Source organism: Canis lupus, chromosome 32 (assembly GCF_048164855.1).
Source record: "Canis lupus baileyi chromosome 32, mCanLup2.hap1, whole genome shotgun sequence".
Taxonomy (NCBI): Eukaryota; Metazoa; Chordata; class Mammalia; order Carnivora; family Canidae; genus Canis; species Canis lupus.
Window position 1 is genome coordinate 37794994 of NC_132869.1, and position 19187 is coordinate 37814180.

At 40.5% G+C, this 19187-nt stretch overlaps 1 protein-coding gene across 4 annotated transcripts in view; it reads right to left on the minus strand.

The window, feature by feature from the left end:
* Positions 1–15238: 15238 nt before the first annotated feature.
* Positions 15239–19187, minus strand: part of UACA (uveal autoantigen with coiled-coil domains and ankyrin repeats) — a 91484-nt gene continuing 87535 nt past the window's right edge. For all 4 annotated transcript variants that reach the window (XM_072809440.1, XM_072809438.1, XM_072809439.1 and 1 more), the window contains 2 exons: positions 18911–18976; positions 15239–15433 (listed from right to left, as the gene is read on the minus strand). In XM_072809440.1, coding sequence (XP_072665541.1) covers positions 15362–15433; positions 18911–18976 — 138 coding nt within the window. In that variant the 3' untranslated portion in view covers positions 15239–15361. The remainder of the gene's footprint in view (positions 15434–18910; positions 18977–19187) is intronic.

A 19187-nucleotide genomic window follows, 5' to 3' on the forward strand; every position in this document is an offset into this window, starting at 1 on the left:
CTCCCCATTGCCTCGGTGATGCCTTGTGGCTGTCCCAGCGCGGCCTGTGCTCAAAGCCCCAGCAGCTCCAGCTGACACTTGCCTACTGTTCACTCAACACATATTTCCTTCCTCTGGGCCTGTTGGATAGAACCATCTAGGGTAGTAGTAGCTCAGTGCCTAAGAGGACGGCTCTGTTTCCCTTGGGAAGAGGGATCAAGAGAACAAAATCAGAATGGCAGGGCAGAGGACCCGTGAAAGAATGTATATGCCACATGCAAAAGTGGGGGGAGGGCAGAGGGGCTTGGGACAGGTTGTTGGAGGAGAAAGCATTCAATATAGTGAGTAGCTGCCTGGCTGGAGCTGAGGTGGGCAAGACGTGAGGCCAAAGGGGCAGACGGGCTCCGAACGAGAACAGCCATGCTAAGGAACCTGGATCTCAGTCTAAAGGCCATGGGGAGCCACGGGCAGAGAGTAGTAGGAAAAGCCTGAAGAAATCAAGGAGCACGAGGTGAGTGGTTCCTTCTAAGGGTGAAGATCAATTGAAAGAATGAAAAGCATTGATTCCTTACATGCTTTTTAATTTTTTTTTTAAGTAGGCTCCACACCCAGTGGGGCTTGAACTCACAACCCTGAGACGAAGACCTGAGCTGAGATCTAGAGTCGGACGCTCAATGGACTGAGCCACCCAGGTGCCCCTGACTCCCATATTCTCGACCTCATGGGCCCGACTTGCCAGCAGTGACCAACCTGAGATGTCATACAGCACCATATAGAGAGGGCGATGCTTTGTTCTCACCAAAACACATTTGGATTTGCCCTCTATGGCCGTGGTGCTTCTGCCAGCATGGCCATCTGGAGACTCACCTTCTACACAGACTTCATAGCAAAGACAACCTCACTTCTAAGGAACTCATTTTTCTGCAAAATTAGAAAATTGGTCAATCTCGGGTCTTCATTCATTGGTTTTTACCATGTACCAAATCACCCAGAGGCAGTTGGCCTTACGGTTGGCCTATTGAAAACTCCAGTTTCAGCGCCGTTGGAGGAACAACACCTTTCAGCTGAGGGTGCTGATCAATAGTACACAATATATGTCTTGAACCGGCAACCCATACCTGGGGCCTGGAACCATGCAGCGGATGTGGAACTAGCACTTCCTGGCAGTGTCATGCCTACTGACCCATTCACAAGCTGTTTGCTTCCCATTCCTATAACTCAGAGCTCTTTTGAGTTGGTTGAAAGCTTTTCATCTTGAGAGAAGAATGTTTCCATCAGGAGACGAAGCAATGGCTTCAAGTACTTGACCATTTCACCTCCACCCACTGCTGTAACACGGCCGCTGCATAATGCAGGAGAACAGTAAAGAGAGAGCACAGAAGATCCCATGGGACTCCTCTTGACACTGCAATGATCAGTGGTAAAAGTGAATGGAAACTACAGCCGGTGGTAGTATTGTAGTGCTTGCATTTCCTTAGCGGAAAAACACCTACCGTGGCCAAGGTCAAGCTACTGATATGACATTACTGCATTAGGAACGTGTAAGTGGGGAAACAGGAGCGGAATGCTAGCACACCATTATATGGCATTTCTACCACGTACAGAAAAGATATAAACGATCTCCAAAGGATAGAGCCTAGTAAAATAATTAGGAAGAGGGTCAGCCTGGGTGGCTCAGCAGTTTAGCACCGCCTTCAGCCCAGGGCACGATCCTGGAGACCCAGGATCAAGTCCCATGTCAGGCTCCCTGTGTGGAGCCTGCTTCTCCCTCTGCCTGTGTCTCTGCCTCTCTCTCTCTTTCTGTATCTCTCATGAATAAATAAATAAAATCTTAAAAAAAAAAAGAAATCCTTAAAAAAATAATTAGGAAGGGATGTGTTTGGGGGATTTATTACATTGTTTTTAGTATAATGTGTTGCATTGTGATTTTATAGAATTTAACTATTAATAATGGCTGCTTTTAATGACTCTCTACATGGCCAAAAATACACCAGTCTACCTTGGGAGAACAAGGCAGGACAAGGTAAGTCCAGCACGCCACTGATAAGTAATTCCCTTGGAAGAAGGGTCATCGGCCTCAGATCCCTTGGAAATGAAAGTTTGGATTCACCTTTCCTGGTTAAGTAATCCAACCGAGGCTCTAGCTGAAGGCAAAGAGAATCTTAAATATTGTGTGGGAGAGAAGTCACAAACACCAAATCCAGCCTTGGGTTCGTTTGCAAAAACTAAGGCTGGACAAGGCCACCCATTTTTCCTTTCAGGCCATGTATGCATTTGTGGGTTGTAATCCTCGTCCTTGTCTTTGCTCCCTTGTCCTCAGCTGGGGTAGTTAACTTCACAGGTTAGTCTCAAGGTCAGGTCACAGAAGGGTGGGAAGAATGTGACAGGACTGGCAGAGGAGGGCATCCCCAGAGACCTGGGGTGTGGACTTGGGATTGAGGCACCTGATGGTCTGCCCTTGACAGATGGATGAATGCAATTTTTATCATATGAGGTGAGGACTGGGAGAGTTTTGTTTTGTCGTACTTTGTTTTTGAAGCAAAAATGTGCAAAGGAGGAATAATGTTGATATGCAATAACACACAATGACGCAGACCTGGATATAGCACGATTAGTAATTGCCCTGTCTTCCACCCAACCTCTGTTCTCAAATGGGGGCAGCTGTACCTTATCTTCTGTTTCTGCAGCAGGACTCGAGGAACACGGAAGGAGCATGAGGTCAAGCAGAGAAACAGCAGGCTACCCCCCCATAGAGTAAAGGAGAGAGATGGAGGGTATACTCCTCCATCATTGGTGTTCGTTCCAGAATAGGACAATGAAACAGGAACCAACTAAGTGAGGGGAATTTTAGAATCCCTGTGACTGTTCTGGAATCCCCTCCTGCTGCAGCATCCAGAATTATTCCCTTGATATTTAAGCTGGAGCAGACCCCAGCCCCAAATGGCACTGTATGGCCCCCGGGACCTAGACTCAGGTGAGTCACCTGATGGGGCTCTCAGAACTGCCACCCCTACTAACACACAACTCTCGCCCTGTTATGTAAGTTGTTTCCTGGTCATACAGCTCACACCTGACAAGGCTGAATTTTCTTGAGAATGTGTTTACATTTAGTGTACAATGGTATACACAGTATTACAACAGGGCTTATGGGATTGGACACCAAAGGGAAGTTAGTGGATACTTGTGTTCTGTTTGATTTTTGGCTTCCCAAAACTTGAGCCCCTTTCTAGAATTGATTCTTAGTTTGAGATGGTGCTGATGCCGCCCAGGACCCGATTTCCAGCCTCCATCCCACTTAGCACAGGCAGGGGCAGCCAGGATGCAAGCCCACCTGGGACCAGGCACTGTGATAACGGCAGTGGCATCAACACTCAACCAATTCTCCAACGTGGTTTGGCTACATAGGCTTTACACTTCGTCTTTCCATCTTTCCAGTGATTCTATAAGCTTCTTCATAGAATTTTTTTTCAATAAATTATGTTTATTCTTCAGTCAGACAACTGTGCTTGTAACCAAAACCCTTGGTGGATACTTATACATAATTTCTAAAGAGAAGTAGAAGAATCTCATTCTAACTTTCAGACTAGTGGCCCAGGACATAGGACATAGGGCCACCCCCCAACAGAGTTCTGGGTTCAAATGAAATGATGAGTCCCTTTGAGCTACTATGGAAACTTTTTTGAACGAGTCTGCTTCCAGCATCAATTTGCTACTTCCTTAGTGAGCTCTATGAACCCTCTGGCTTTAATCTCTCCTTCTTTTATATGGCTTGTCTCCCAGCCAGTATTGCAGAGGCAGGGGAGAAGCTCTTCCATCTGTAGCAGCTTACTTCTCCCCTGAATTTTTCATCTCTTGGTTAATGCACACAAGCAAGGAGTGACTGCATAACACCAGTGCTGTGGGGTTCATAGACATGCAAGCAAGCACACATACATCTCAACCAAAGTGTCAGAAACAGCAACCTGAAATCCATAACTCAGAACAGTAAGAGCATGATTGGTCCCAATGCCAAACCGACCAACAATTGCTCCAGGAATAGAATCTTTTCTATTAAAAGTAAGACCTTTATGCTGAGAAGTACTTTTGTAATAATCAAACCATCTCTTCTCCATTCAGGACTAGACACTGGAGTTATTTATCCAAGGTCACATCAATCGATCGTCAAGAGTGTACCCAAGACCCAGCAGCAAGTCTTGCTTACATCTATACATTCCACAGACTGCATGCATTTTCATCATTAAATGTGTTAGATATTGGGTCGCCTGGGTGGCTCAATGGTTGAGCCTCTGCGTTTGGCTCAAGTCTTAATCCCACATCCTGGGATCAAGTTCCGCATCAGGCTCTTCTCTGGGAGCCTGCTTCTCCCTCTGGCTATGTCTCTGCCTCTCTCTCTGTGTCTCTCATGAATAAATAAATAAAATCCTTTTTAAAAAAGTGTTAGATATTATCTAATGTGGTCACATACACACATAATTGTGACCAGTAAGATGAAAACACTTTCTACAGAAAGGCAAGTCCAACTTCCTGCTGAGCCCAATAATCTTTAAAAGACACGCCTCACCTGATTTACAGTTAATTTCTCTCCCCTAGACATGAAAGTCTTCTCCAACACAGTGTCATTTTGGAAGGATCTCAGCAAGCTTGGCACTTTGGAAATTTTACTGGGCTAGTTTTTCCACCATGGGGGCCTTGGCTCTTCCTGCTGCCCATTATAGCCACGGCAAAAATTGAGCCATCCAAGCTCTTCGGTACACCTGGATCCCGACACAGAAAAGCAAGGATTGACATAGGCCAACGTTTTCAATGTAACATGAAATGACAGAAAAGGCTCTTTGATTCACCCAGGTCCTAAAGGCATTGTCCTCTGGATCAGAGAAGTAGCTCAAGGGAAACAGAAAGCCCTAACAGACTAGTTTTCCTTTGGCCTTTAGGAAGCTCAGAGCTGATTTTGCTGGTGAAGTTTAGTTCTGATATGAGGACTTAACCCCTACCTTATCTTAACCCTCAATTTCCTACTGTAATTACCTTTACTTTGTCATATATGTTCGAGTCATTGCTCACTTTTCTAAAAAACATAGTGAATTTATTTTTATGGTTTCAACATCACGAAATAATTACAGAGTCACTAAAAGTTTTAAAGATATTACAGAGAGGTTCTGCTTACATTTACCTAATTTCCTCTGGCAGTTACACTTAATGTAAATACAATATTTTTGTATTTTATGTAAATACAGTAAAGTATCACAACGAAGAACTTGATGTTGGTACAATGTGTGTATATAGCTCCAGATCACATTATCGTGTGTGTGGATCCACGTGACTATCTAACTTCCCTGGCAGTCAAGGCACAGAACATTCCACCCCCACAGAGATCTCCTTTGCCCTACCCCTTTCTACTCACCTCCCCACTACTAACCCCAACCCCTGGCAACCACTTCTGTGTTCTCCATTGCTGTAATTTCGTCAATCTGAGAAAGTTGTATAAATGGCTTCATGCAGTATGGGAAGTGAATGTATTTTTAAAGTACATTTATTTGTTCACTCATCTAGTTCTCTAGATCATTTTCACTTGATATTTTATTCATACATTCACTTATTCAAGTGAATAAGTTTCTGGGCTGGGGAAGCCACTGCTAACAGAGATTCAAAGTTTTCTGAGTACCCCTACTGCCCAGAAGTTCATAATTTGGTTTTAGGAGACCAAAGCCAGTAAAACAACTTTGGACTTCTGGCTCCAGAACTGTGACAGAACAAATGTCTATTGTTCTAAGCCACTGTGTTTACAGTCATTTGTTATAGCAACCATAGGAAATTGTTATATGCCCCATCGACTTGGACAGCGCCTTTCTAATACATGGGAAGTACTCAAGAAATGTTTCATGGTTGTCTTTGAGTTCAGAATAAAAGGAAAGACTCTTCCAAAAGGGAATTCCTGAAAGCCTTCATGGAAATAGGATTTGGGTTGTTCCTTAAAGAATCAGGTGAATTATAATGGGAATAAATGGAGGAGGAGATATGTCAAGTGGCAGGATTAAGATGGGCAAAGCAAGGAGGCGGGCAAGCCCAGGACTATGAGGGCAATGGCACTGGCCCAGTTTGGCTGGGATGGAAGAGTACAGATGCTCTGGCTCCCTCATTTATTAGCCTATGTATGGGTTTTCAATGGCTTTCCTCCAACACAATCAATTCTACCAATGTGGGAAATGTGTACAGATTATTCTAAGCATTCTAAAAACCTAAGCATAAGCAAGGGTATTCTGTGGTGTGCTACAGAAATCCAAGCGGGTCTCCTTGACTCCCCTTCAAGAAAAGCTATTTGGAACCTAGTAGGACAGAAAGAAATTTTTCCCTCCTCTGGGAACTGGCTCTGTCAATTACTGACCAATTGTTTATGATGGTTTAGCTAGCGTTCTGTAATAGTTCTAACTCACAAACTCTATTCATCAGCTTCGTGTAGATGTGGTAATTCTCACAGCAAACTGGACTCGTCCTGTCTCCAAGGACCCCTAATACTCACTTCACTCCCAGCATCCAAAAAGGAAAATATAGTCAATTCTATTTTATCCAGTATTCTTCTCAGACTCTGTTAACAAGAACATCAGTGTATCTAATGATAGTACGTGTAGTACTGCTCATGACCCTGAGATACCGTAAGGTCTTGACAGGTCTTATGAATTCTCAAAGTCAAAATCCAATTAATTCAATGCAATTGCTTATTTACAAGAATTCTGCATTAACCAGTTCCATTCCATTAAAGAACAGAGTTTTCCACAATGGTAACCCCTAATTGATAGATTCCCCCAAACTCCAACATTGTCTCCCTGCCCCTCACCCCAAGAGCAACTGCAGAATGATTTGGAACTTGAGGGAATATATAGATTTTGAAGTGGAAGTAAGAGATAGGTAGGCCAATGGAACAGAACGAAAAGTCAAAAAACAGCCCCAGACAGGAATTTAGCACACTCCCAAGGTGGCATTAGAAATCAGTAGTGAAAACAAATTACTGCATTGAAGATGAAAGATAATTGAATTAATCAAACTGGATAGCAACATAAATAATAATTAAGCTGAATCTGTATGTCACATGATATAGTAAAACAAATTCTCAGTGGATTGTTTAATAGAAACAATACCATAAAAGCACTAGATAAAATGTAGATCTATATGTTGTCAAACGATGTTTAAAGCATGACATCAAAGCCACAAACCATAAAAGATGGACAAATTTGCAAAATTTAAACTTCAGAATGGGAGAAAAAACAAAACTAAAGTACAATGGACAAAATTAAAAGGGAAAAAAGGTCGACCTACATAGCAAAGAATTAACAGCCTTTTGTAGATGATTCTTTCATTACCTACAGGGCTTAAAAGCAATTCCTGCACACACAGTCCAACTCAATTAAGCACTCTTAACCCCAGATTCTTAAAACAAATGTAGGAAGGCTATTTATTGGATTCCCCATACAAGGAATAAAGTGGCCCCCCCAAAGAATCCCAGATCATTATTTTCCCACAGCACAGTCTTCCTTGGGATGGATGCATACAATGGTAGTAGAAGCATTAACAGTGTTTATATCTGTGTTGGGGTGAATTATGTTTTCCTTTTTCCTGACTATATTTTCTAAGTTTCTAAATTGAATATACTTTGCTTTGGAAATAAGGGAGGAAATTTTTATATTGGCCTGACTTAATTGCAAGAAACAGAAACCAATCCTGCCTGTTTTAAGCAAATAGGGGATTTATCATTTATCTCGAATATACTAGGTAGCTCACTGAATTATAGAGAAGGCGGGAGACCAGGCTCGGGCCCAAGCAGACAGAAAGAGCTTCCAAATCATACTCCAAAGTCTGTCTGGGGAGAAAACAGCAGCTGTCCCACCAAGCAATAGATGCTAATCTTCAGGCCACCTTTACCTCTGTACCAGGAACTTGATCTCAGAACAAACCCAACTGTCCCTGCTACAAGAAAGAGGTCAGTATCACCTCTGCCTCTTACCGTCATTTAGTCGAGGGCACAGTCAGCAAAATGAACTGGCCTAAGTCGTGTGCCTCCATCCCAAGATGTCAGGGAAAAGAAACATCTGGCATTTTAAGCCTCTATAGCAGGTGGATGTCTTTTCATCTTGTTAAGGCTCATAAGACAGACAACTCCCTAAACATAGAAAGATGGTTCATATGTTGGGTGGTCAAGAGGACAGTGGATATCCACTTCTTAATACACTTTAAAGAATTGATTTTGGGGGCACCTGGGTGGCTCAGTGGTTGAGTGTCTGCCTTCGGCTCAGGTCGTGATCCGAGGGTCCTAGGATCGAGTCCCACATCGGGCTTCCTGCAGGGAGCCTGCTTCTCCCTCTGCCTATGTCTCTGCCTCTCTCTGTGTCTCTCCTGAGTAAATAAAATCTTTTATAAAAAAAGAGATTTTCATCAAAAATATAGGGGGAGGCAGAAATCTGTGAAAAGTGGTAATAGAGGGAATCGTGAAGACAGGGTGAGCATAATTCAGGGAAGGATGGAGGCCTCCTCCACCTGCTGCAAACTCTCTTCCTCTTCCCTTAAAATGGGATTTCCCTTTAATTTTATTATTCCTCTAAGATTCTGTAATTAATACATTATTGGGAGTTAAACATGCTTTCTCTAAAGTAAAAATTCATTTGTAATAGTTACCAGGTTATCAATAATGAATAATGTGTGAATTGATCATAGTGTTTTTTTAATACACCTGCCTAAAAAAATGGCCCCATTTCCTATCTTGGAACGGAGGGGAGGGAGATGAAGGGAAACAGGAGTATGCAGCAGGCCAGGATGAGGGGTGCCAAAGAAGGGTTCAGAGTATGGTGAGAGCAGAAGAGGCCTGAAGGGACACAGATGATAAATGCAGAGAGAGCAGAAAGGAAAGTAAAAAATACTGGAGACACATCCCCACTTCGGAAATTTTCTTGAAACATCTGGAGATCAAGAGTAAGATGAGAGAAAAAACATCTTCACGGACTCAAATGGACCCCAAATGTGGGCTCTTATTGCTGAGTCAGTTATCTCACGGGCTACAAACGATTCCAGACTAAAAAGGTTATCCTGACCTAGCTTCCGTTTCCTACCATCCAGTCTGATGGAGCACTGTCCAATCCACTGGCTGCATCCCCAGGGGAGCGCACACTAGGGTCTGAGATGTACTGTGGGGGAAAGGCTGCCCAGCCTCGGAACCAGGGATAACTGTGCTCTTTATAGCGGATGCTACGTGCCTCATGCATGTGATGCTGTCCTTGCACCGGCTGCTAGGAAGTTGAGTCACATGGAGGCCAGCTCCAGAAAAGCGAGCGGTATATTATGGTGTCTATGACATGTTTTCTGGATTCCAAGCTGCTGCTTATTTTTCCTATCCTTTTTGGTATTTGCCATCCCCCTTCTCCTCTCCCATATTAAGGAAAACATTGCAAGCCACCTTAATTTCCTTTTTGTCATGAGGCAGGGCGAAAACAATAAATATGCATATTGACATTTGCTTGGGAACCTCGAATGGAAATTCAAGGCTCTTTATTCTGGTTAGACATCAGATCACAATTAAATCTTCCTCCAATTCTCTGTCGTCCTGGTAACTGCTCTCTACTTAGAACATGAGGGCGAGATTACCCAAAAGGGTCTGGAAGGGGAGCAAGAGCTTATTAAGGAGCTCTTTCGGATGCTCAGAACCACGCAAGCTGTGCCAGAATGGTAGCGTGGAGTCGGAGAAAAGCCCCCCTTCAGGTTATCCCAATCGCTGTGATGTATTTGGGCTTTGCTGCCGTTAAGTAGTTATGTACATTATAATAACAAGATTGGCTATGGCACACCAAAAATATTGACAATGAATAGTATTTTGGATAATCACAGATTGCAAATCCTCTTAAACGCATTCAACTCTAACAGATATATTTAGACTTAGATGAACAGTAGCTGGAGGAATTTCTTAAAGTGTCAATTGGTGTGAATGAATAAAGATGGTTTTAAAGGAGCCATATTGCTTAGGGATTAAGGCCAACTGGAACAATTCACGTTAAAAAAAAAAAAAAGCCTCCAAGCTCAAGAGAGCAGCTCCCCTTTATTCAATTGAGGCACATACACTGGAGTCCTTGAGGCCTGGTGCTGGCAGCACTGCCATGACGGTTCAGCTCTCTCCATCCATAGAAGAGTTTTTAATTGTGCATAAACGGGAACGCACAGCTCCTGTGAGACAATGTTTGTAGCAAGGAGGAGGAAAACAAAATTTAAGTAGCAGTCATTTTTATTTTGGCTTAACAGATTTTAGCAGGAAGACTCTGAATATGAATCGGCTTCATTTTTAAATCCTGAAGACAAATTCTGAAGCAGCCCATAAGGTGCCACTTTAGTCTGAGGCAATTAAAAAAAGCCTAGAATAGCAAGCAAGAAAAATCACACAATTTGTTTGGACATTGCAGGGGAAAAGTTACAAATTATATGAGCTCCATTCCTATATCCTCCCTACATCTCTTTGCTTTTATCCTCTTCCAGGGTTTTGGAGGTGGGAATGGGACAGGAGACATGGGCATAAAGCGTTAAGAAACGAAGAAACGTTTATAATACTTAAGATACTGCTTGTCGTGTTTTAATTGCCGTAATATAAAGCATGTTACAAGCACTTAATAAGGATTTATCCCCATAAGTGAGTGGGTCTTCTCAAGAGTTGATTCCCCTCTTTGGGGCACTTGATGGGATGAGCACTGGGTGTTATGCTATATGCTGGTAAATTGAACTCTAATAAAAAAAAAAAAAAGAGTTGATCCCCTCTTTGATAATTTGGGGCAACACTAAAAAAAATAAAGACTTACTAGAAGTCATTTCTCTCTTTTTTTTCCTTTCATGGTCCTTAAGGACCACCAGAGAAGGCATTTTCGAACTTACATTCTTTGTTATCTAGAGTGACCTGGAAACTACTAGGAACGTAGTTTCTCAAAGTGAACTACTGAGGGAGGGTGCCCAGGTACTGGGATTTCCTGTAGGTTCCACTTTTAATGTCGCCTTCACCATCTTCCTGTAGCCTGTAAGAAAGCCACTTAATGATGAACAAAACTCATTAGTATAAAATCAGGCTGAGTCTGTATAGTAGCTGTTCACAATGTGGAAAATCACTTTTTCATGGCTTATTTTCTTTTAAAATGTATGCCCCTTTCCCATCCTTAATGTGTTCTGTATATATGAAACAAATACTCTTCACAGCGGGACCTGGACTCAGGGGCCTCAAAACCCAATAAAAGAGTCCTGGAGCTTAATGGTCCTTAAACGCTCGACATCTTTGTCACTTAATGTAAAATCCATCTGATCTAATAGCCGTGACTGAATTATAGATATATAATTTTTTTTCTATTAAATGTTAATCTTCTGACTTGGCAGAGCAATAGAAGCTCTAAATTATTAAGAAGGCAATAACCTCTCTAAACTCTTTCCTGAATTCAGAATATTCCCAGGACTGCTATCGTGAAAAACAAATTGCAAAGCTGTTTAAAATATAAAAATCAGGCCCACTCAGTACAATTTGATGCCAAATATCTATTATAATGGGCATTATTTTTATTGATGTCTCTTCCAGTATTTCACAGAGTAGAACATATATAGGTAGGTACAGATACAGACATAGACGCACACACGTAGACACACACCACTACTGGGGAAGCAACCCTCACAAGTCTTGGCTCTTTCTCATTTACATATGACATTTTTGTAACCTTCCCTTTTTGGTTGAATCCATTCATCATCGATGTTTGTTCACGCGGGCATAAATAATGAACATGCCCCCTAATGCATAAGTGATGTCACATGACCAATTATGCTAACCACGAGTGCTCTTAAAGCCCAGGGAGCTTCCCTGGAATGCCACCTCTGCGGCAGCTTCTTCTTTCTTTCTTTCTTTTTTTTTTTTAAATCTCTACAATCATGGCTCTTGTGAGGCAGAGGCCCCTATATGTGGTCAGAAACAGAAGCCCTAAGAAGCAGGTTATTATTAATCTGGAGAGGTCCAATCTAGGCAGCTTCAAATAGCCAAGGCTGGGGCATGGAAATAATTTCCAACAACAAAGTCTTGGGATCCAGTTTAGGCGGGGTTATCACTGAATGAAAGGGAGCAGAGATGCCCATTTCCCGTTTTGTATTTTGTACATAATATGTTTTACAGTGCCATTTTTCTTCCTGCTTTCTGAAACGTAGTCACTGCTGAATATCGCTCACCACATTTAGCAGCCAGGAGTGAGGCCCAGTCTCTTCCTTCTCTGGCAGGCGCGTACCACCATATTTTTGCATGCTCATCGCAGGCAATTCTCTTTCCATCCTTATTTTGGTGCCAGAGGTACTGCTATTACTTTGATGCACAGAACTTGCAAGAAGAAAAAAGATCACGCGAAGTTGCAGAGTCCAGCGATGGGAATAAAGAGGCAGTAAGAAGTTTTCTTCCACTGTAGTGAAGTGGATGTCCGGAGAAGCTTGTAGCCACTGCCATCTAAGATTTAGCTTCAGTGGGAGTGGAGACTAATATACCTCATCATCCTGGGCACCCGAAATTAATGTGAAACTCTTCCCTTTTCTAGCTTGAAACAAGTAAACCAAGAACACGAACCCTTCAGGTAGATAAGAAGCATGTGTATGAGAACAGTTTTTATTTTTTTTTTATTTTTTAAATATTTTTTTTAAGATTTTATTTATTTATTCATGATAGTCACAGAGAGAGAGAGAGAGAGAGAGGCAGAGACACAGGCAGAGGGAGAAGCAGGCTCCATGCAGGGAGCCCGACGTGGGATTCGATCCTGGGTCTCCAGGATCGCGCCCTGGGCCAAAGGCAGGCGCCAAACCGCTGCGCCACCCAGGGATCCCTATGAGAACAGTTTTTAGATGTTTGTTCGAGGAAAGCTGGTAACAGTGGGGGGTGGGGAAGCACTCATGTTGGGAAGCTGCAAGGTTTTCAAAGCAGCAGCAATGATCCAATGCAGAAGAGAGTTTTAAACCATGTAATATTTGGCTAGGGTCAAGAGCAAAGGCTGAAATAAAAAGCAAGCCAGCAGAAAGATTTGGCTGCATTTATCTGGGGTTTTAGAACAGTGCAGGTATAGCTAGTGAATAGTCACTGTAATATTCAAATTTTAAGATGGTCATTAAATGAATATTCAATTTTAATAGTTATTTTATAACATGGACCCTCTGGCAAAAAGAATGAGCTTTCCTGATGAAGCAGGAATGATAAGAATGAAACTGAACAGTGGGAGAGTAATAGAGCTTTCAACAAAGGGACACATCCCAATAGGAATCTGGTGATTCTTTCAGAGAGCACTCACATCGCAGACACAACTCATCTTCCTTCAGATGTCATAATTTTTCTGAACACAGAATAGCAGAGAGACCAGCATTGCCCACTGTATATTCTACTTGTTTACCATCTAAAAAGCTTTAGCCTTCGGTGTTATAAATGCAATGTCTGCCTCTGATATCAAAATGTGGGTGAGAGAAACACTGGGATTAATTCAAGGAGGTTACTCGCTCCTCCACTCTGTATCACAGACCAAAAATGGGCAATACCATCTGTACGCTGGACCCCAACACTCCCTATTCCAAATTCTCCAAAGTGGCACATGCCAAAATTGGCCTTGTAAATCTTTTATGAGGATGTTCAAAACAATATTCTACGGAAAACATTTTATTAGTGATTGAAAACAAAATAAAGTACACACAAGATTCCCCTCCCACTTCTATTAAGGAAAATACAACACTGAAATGTGAGTATTCAGTAAAGAACATTCTCTACTTCAGAGCTTCAAAGGAGACCTAAATAAAACTCCCAACACAGAACTCATGCATAAGAACATGAAATATAAAAATCAAAGAATCCAAATATTACTCATGTAAACTATCTAAAGAATTAAAAATAAATCCAATTCTGATTTTTCACTGTTTCTACACTGAAGAAATATGATGGCTTCTGGTGGGAGAGGCTATTTTGAGGGCTGTTTGCCTTGTTATTACACAAAATCGGAACAAAAAAAATCTGGTTCTGGATGTTCAAAGATTATTGCTGGCATGGTCAGCGGAATATGCGACTCTTGATCTCGGGGTGGTTAGTTTGAGCCCCATGTTGGGCACAGAAAAATAAGAAATCTGGTTCAGGACGCTCAAAGATTATTGCTAAGGCATATTTTGCAATTAAAAGAAAATGTGTTTGAAAAGATTAATTTGTTCAGTTTATTTGCTAATGGTCAAAATAGTGATGTTTAATCTGGATGGTAAACAAAATACTAATAAAAAGAGCAAAAGATATAACTTTCCTTAATGAATGTACTCAGTAAAAATGGTTGGTTACAATAGAGTATTTACTAAAACATGGACAATTTTATTATTTCCTTGCAATCTACATTTTTACAGTTTATTATTGCGTTTTGTCTAAAACCTAAAAAATCTGTTTTCTAAAATCAGTTCTCTAATGTTGCAAGAAAACTGCATTTCACATTATTAATTTCATTAGTGCAATTTTCCTATAAATAATTACAAAGCATTTGGAGGATGTGTGTATAATGACTGTTTGGTTTGGTTACTATAGTAGCAAATGTCAACGTAATTGGTAAAAAAAAAAAAAAAAAGCCTAAAATTTTTGACAGTTTTTGAAAAATCTACTATCCCATTTATCATAGTTCTCAAAATACTGTGGCAAGAGAAATCACCACAATTGAAAATTAAGGTACTGTTGTGGATATTATGAGGCCATTTTAATACAAATTCCTGATACATTCTACCCTCATCTGTTTTTAATCTAAATGTAATTTAGCACTGCACACCACTTTATGAAAAGAAATGTATTTAAAGGGGCATAAAAGTTACTAGTATAAGAAGAAAAAATCTGTACTTCCAAAAGAAGTCAAAGGCACTCAGAAGTTACTTCAATAAAAATGCAACTTGGCTGGCCAAGTTACGTATGATGCGTTCCTTAAAATCACATTCAGTCTCATGGCTCAACCGAAGACCTGAAAGATCTTTTGATCCACTTACCAAATTAATTTCCCTGAAAGAAATCTTTAAACAATTATTTCAGCCTACCCCCTCTTCACATGCTCCTACAAAGGTGGCTTATGTTTTACTGGGGACTCAGCAGCTTAAAAATATGTAGCCTATCCAAGGCAAACTGTTACATTGTTTGCCTAACCATAAAATTAACCTATATCGAATATAAGATTTAAACCGATATGGAAAAACTCAGTAACATACCCATCTAATTAAAAAAAAAAAAACTTGCTGATGAAACAAAATATATTTTATTTCAATTATACTAGCACAAGGCCCAGAAAGGCCATGGAGTTGCAAGGGGAATGCTTGGCACCATCAGCCAAAGCACACACCAGCCAGTCAGCACTGCCTGCTAGCACACGAGCCCCTGCCTCATCTGTATGATCTGGAGTAAGGCCGCCTGCACATCTTCATCCATGTGACCCTTGAGAGAAAGAAGAAAGGCAGAAATATTTTATGTCATCTTCATTTATGCAAGAACTCTGAAGACTGAGGCTTTGAAACAGGGCCTATGTGGTTGTGATTCAGCAAATGCTAAAGCCTCATCATCCCAGTGATATTTTAAAGGATTTACTGGAAAAGAGGGCAGAGCTTTGTGAAAGAAAGAAAGAGAAAGGGAGAAAGGGAGAGAGGGAGAGAGGGAGGGAGGGAGGGAGGGAAGGAAGGAAGGAAGGAAGGAAGGAAGGAAGGAAGGAAGGAAGGAAGGAAGGAAGGAAGGGAAAAGAAAAGAAAAGAAAAGAAAAGAAAAGAAAAGAAAAGAAAAGAAAAGAAAAGAAAAGAAAAGAAAAGAAAGAAAAGAAAAGAAAAGAAAAGAAAAGAAAAGAAAAGAAAAGAAAAGAAAAGAAAAAGAAGGAAAGCAAAGGAAAGCAAAGGAAAAGAAAAAAGAAAAGAAAAGAAAAGAAAAAAGAAAAGAAAAAGAAGAAAGAAAGAAAAGACAAGACAGACAATTTAAAAGAAGCACAAACCAGCTGCTCTCAACACTTATTATCGGAAGACAGATGGATAAACTTCTCTCATTCCCTCTTTTTTAATAATAGCTGGAATAATAGGGGCAGCGTGAGTTATAGATGAGCAAGGTCAACTACAAGTTTTTTTTCTGCTCCTGATGAGATACGTTTTTGTAATTAGAAAAGTAATTAATAAAAAAAAAAAAAAAAAAAAAGAAAAGTAATTAATGAAAAAGACCCTTACTTACATACTTATCCTAAGTAGGATCACATGTATCATTCTGCAACTTGCCATTTCACCTAATGTCACAAAGTCGTTCCCCAGCTATATCCCTAATTATTTTAAGTTACTGGATAATACTGCACCATATGGAAGTATCATCATTTCTTTACTTGTTCTCCCACTGACAGCCATGTAAGGTGTTGCCTGTCTTTATGGGCAGATTCCTAGAGAAGTTGCCAGATCAAAAAGCAGGCTCGGGGCCCCTGGGTAGCTCGGCTGGTTAAGTGTCTGCCTTCTGCTCAGGTCATGATCCCAGGATCCTGATTAAGCCCTGCAATGGGCTCCCTGCAGAGCAGAGAGTCTGCTTCTCCCTCTACCTCTCCCCCTGCACCTAGTGTTCTCTCCCTCTCTATCTCACAAAAAAAAATAAATAAATAAAATCTCAAAAAAAAAAAAAAAAAAAGGCAGGCTCAATTGTTAATTTTGCTAAGCACCACAAAACTTCCCTCTATGGGCATTGTAATGATTTATACTCCCACCAACAGGGTATATACATGCCAATTTCCCAGACACCTTGGCCAACACTACAGAGTATCATCTTATTTAATATTTGCCAATCTCATAGGTGAAAAATGGTACCTCCTTGTTTATTTGCATCCATTGCCAATGAGGTTGAGATCTTTTTATATGAATGTTTGCCACTTATACTTAGGAAGAAACACTTTGAACTTAAAAAGATGGCAAGAGGTTGATTAAATGCGAGTCAATATGGTAGGCTTACAACACCCTCTTCCCCTTTTTCTTTGCTTGAACACTTGAATAGGTTTCAGCATAACACTTCCTATTAATATAAAAAGTTATGCTTCCAAAATCTGTTTCTATAACAGCAGGATGTTTAAATTTCAAACATTAGCCATAGTTGACTAAACTGAATTTCTTAGTTAACTTTATGATGCCAGAAGGCAAGACTACTTCAGATGCCAGTTGTTTTTGTTATGTTTCATTAGGAGTCAGTAGAATTTCAACTTTTGGAAGCATACATTATACAAAGTTGAAAGGCTCCTTAGTCTGCAGTGTCTTTTGGCAAGAGAATGCTCTTCCTCCTTTGGCCAATAGCAGGTCCAAATGAGTACCTCATCCTCTCTAATACACATCTACACTTTTCTACAATTTCCCTCCTACAGTTCCCATTCTGCCGGCCATCAACTGTCTTTTCTAACAGTTGCAATATACAGTTGACTCTTGAACAACACGAGTTTGAACCATGTGGGTCCACTTACACTCAGAATTTTTTTATTATTAATGCCACAGGGTATTATAGATGTATTTTCTCTTTCTTATGATTTTCCTAATGAGATTTTCTTTTCTCTAGCTGATTTTATTGTAAGAATACAGTATATAATAAATATAACATACCAAATATGTGTTAATAGATTACTTATATTATTGGTGAGGCTTCCAGTCAATGATAGACTATTAGTAGTCAAGTTTTTGGGGAATCAAAAGTTATATGCAGACTTTCGACCATGTGGGGTTGGCACCCCTAATTCCCACTGTTCAAGGGTCAACTGTATGTTCAAATCCCAGCTCACTCTCTAGCTCCTCAAAAGAAAGTAGCCAAGGATACTTTCTCTTATCATACCATCTTTTTCCATTTGTTTCCCCCTCACCTCTGATAGAAAAGAAAGGCTTTTTGATTTTAAGAATTTGACACTGTAAAGTTCTTCCTTTTTATTATTTTACCTAGTTCTTTTTATTAAAAAATGACCTTCTTGGAAGCTTTCTCTCAACACTTCAAAAAAAAAAAAAAAAAGGCAGCGTGGGCTGACATTTCAAATTCTAAACAAGTCCTATTATATTTCACCTGCCATTCTAACATTGTCTCTTTTAGTACGTCTTCTTGAAAAACCTATTCTGAGAATTTTAGAGATGCTGATCATAGGATTTCTACAGAGCATTAAGAATGGTATCCTTCATATGCTAAACATTTTCTTAGTGTGATTTATTTTTCTAAAAAGAAGCTTTCTCATCATACCCTCAAAGAAGGAAATTCTTAACATTATGCTTCACCGAGTTTAAGCCTTAATAAAGCCTCATTATTGATAATCTCCTAACAGAACCACTTTTTTCCCTTACATTTTTATAATTTTGTGCACACCTTGCCATTTTTGCACCTCTGTAGTATTTTTTCTACATTTCAAAGAAATACTCCTGAGAAATACTGAAGTCCTCTCTCTTTAGCTGACAGCCAGGTATGGATGTCAAGGCATTATCTCCAGCTAGCAGTACCATTAACATGTGCTGCCATCATCTGTTGCCAAACGGTCTAGAAAATGAGTGACAAGCAGATGGAGAGAACACGAAATTTAAGATGTTGTGTTACCATATAGCTTTGTAAATTTCTCTGCAAGATACACAAGCCATGATTAAAAGAAACACAATTATTTTTAAATAAGCAGATGGGATACAACTACTTTACACATCAATGACTTTCACATAAATTTACTTGACAATTAAAAAAATGTCTTCTCTAAAATGGGGATTAAGGACTGCAACTGTGTTGAGCACTGGGTGATGTATGAAACTGTTGAGTCACTATATTGTACACGTGCAACTAACATAACACTATGTTAATTCTCTTGGAATTTTTTTTAAAAAATTGAAAGGATTCTCATAAAGAAAATAAAAAGGATAAAATGAAATCTTTTCCAAAGGAGAAATAGTGTTTTACCTGTGCAGCACTCAGAAGGTGTGTCCGATAAATCGCAATCACCTCTTGGTGCTGTCTGTCAGTGTCCTAGAAATGTGGAAAGATGGACAGATCAGAGTACATTCACGTTTTCCAACACATGGAGGCTCGTGACAGTGATAATGCCACCTTCAGGCTTGATGCTACAAAACCGTATTGTGCTCCTGCCACTTTATGTTCCCGCCACATCTTCTAACAAACCACCTTGGGCCCACCAGATGCAAAACTTCATAGCATAATGATAGGATAAACTTTCCTA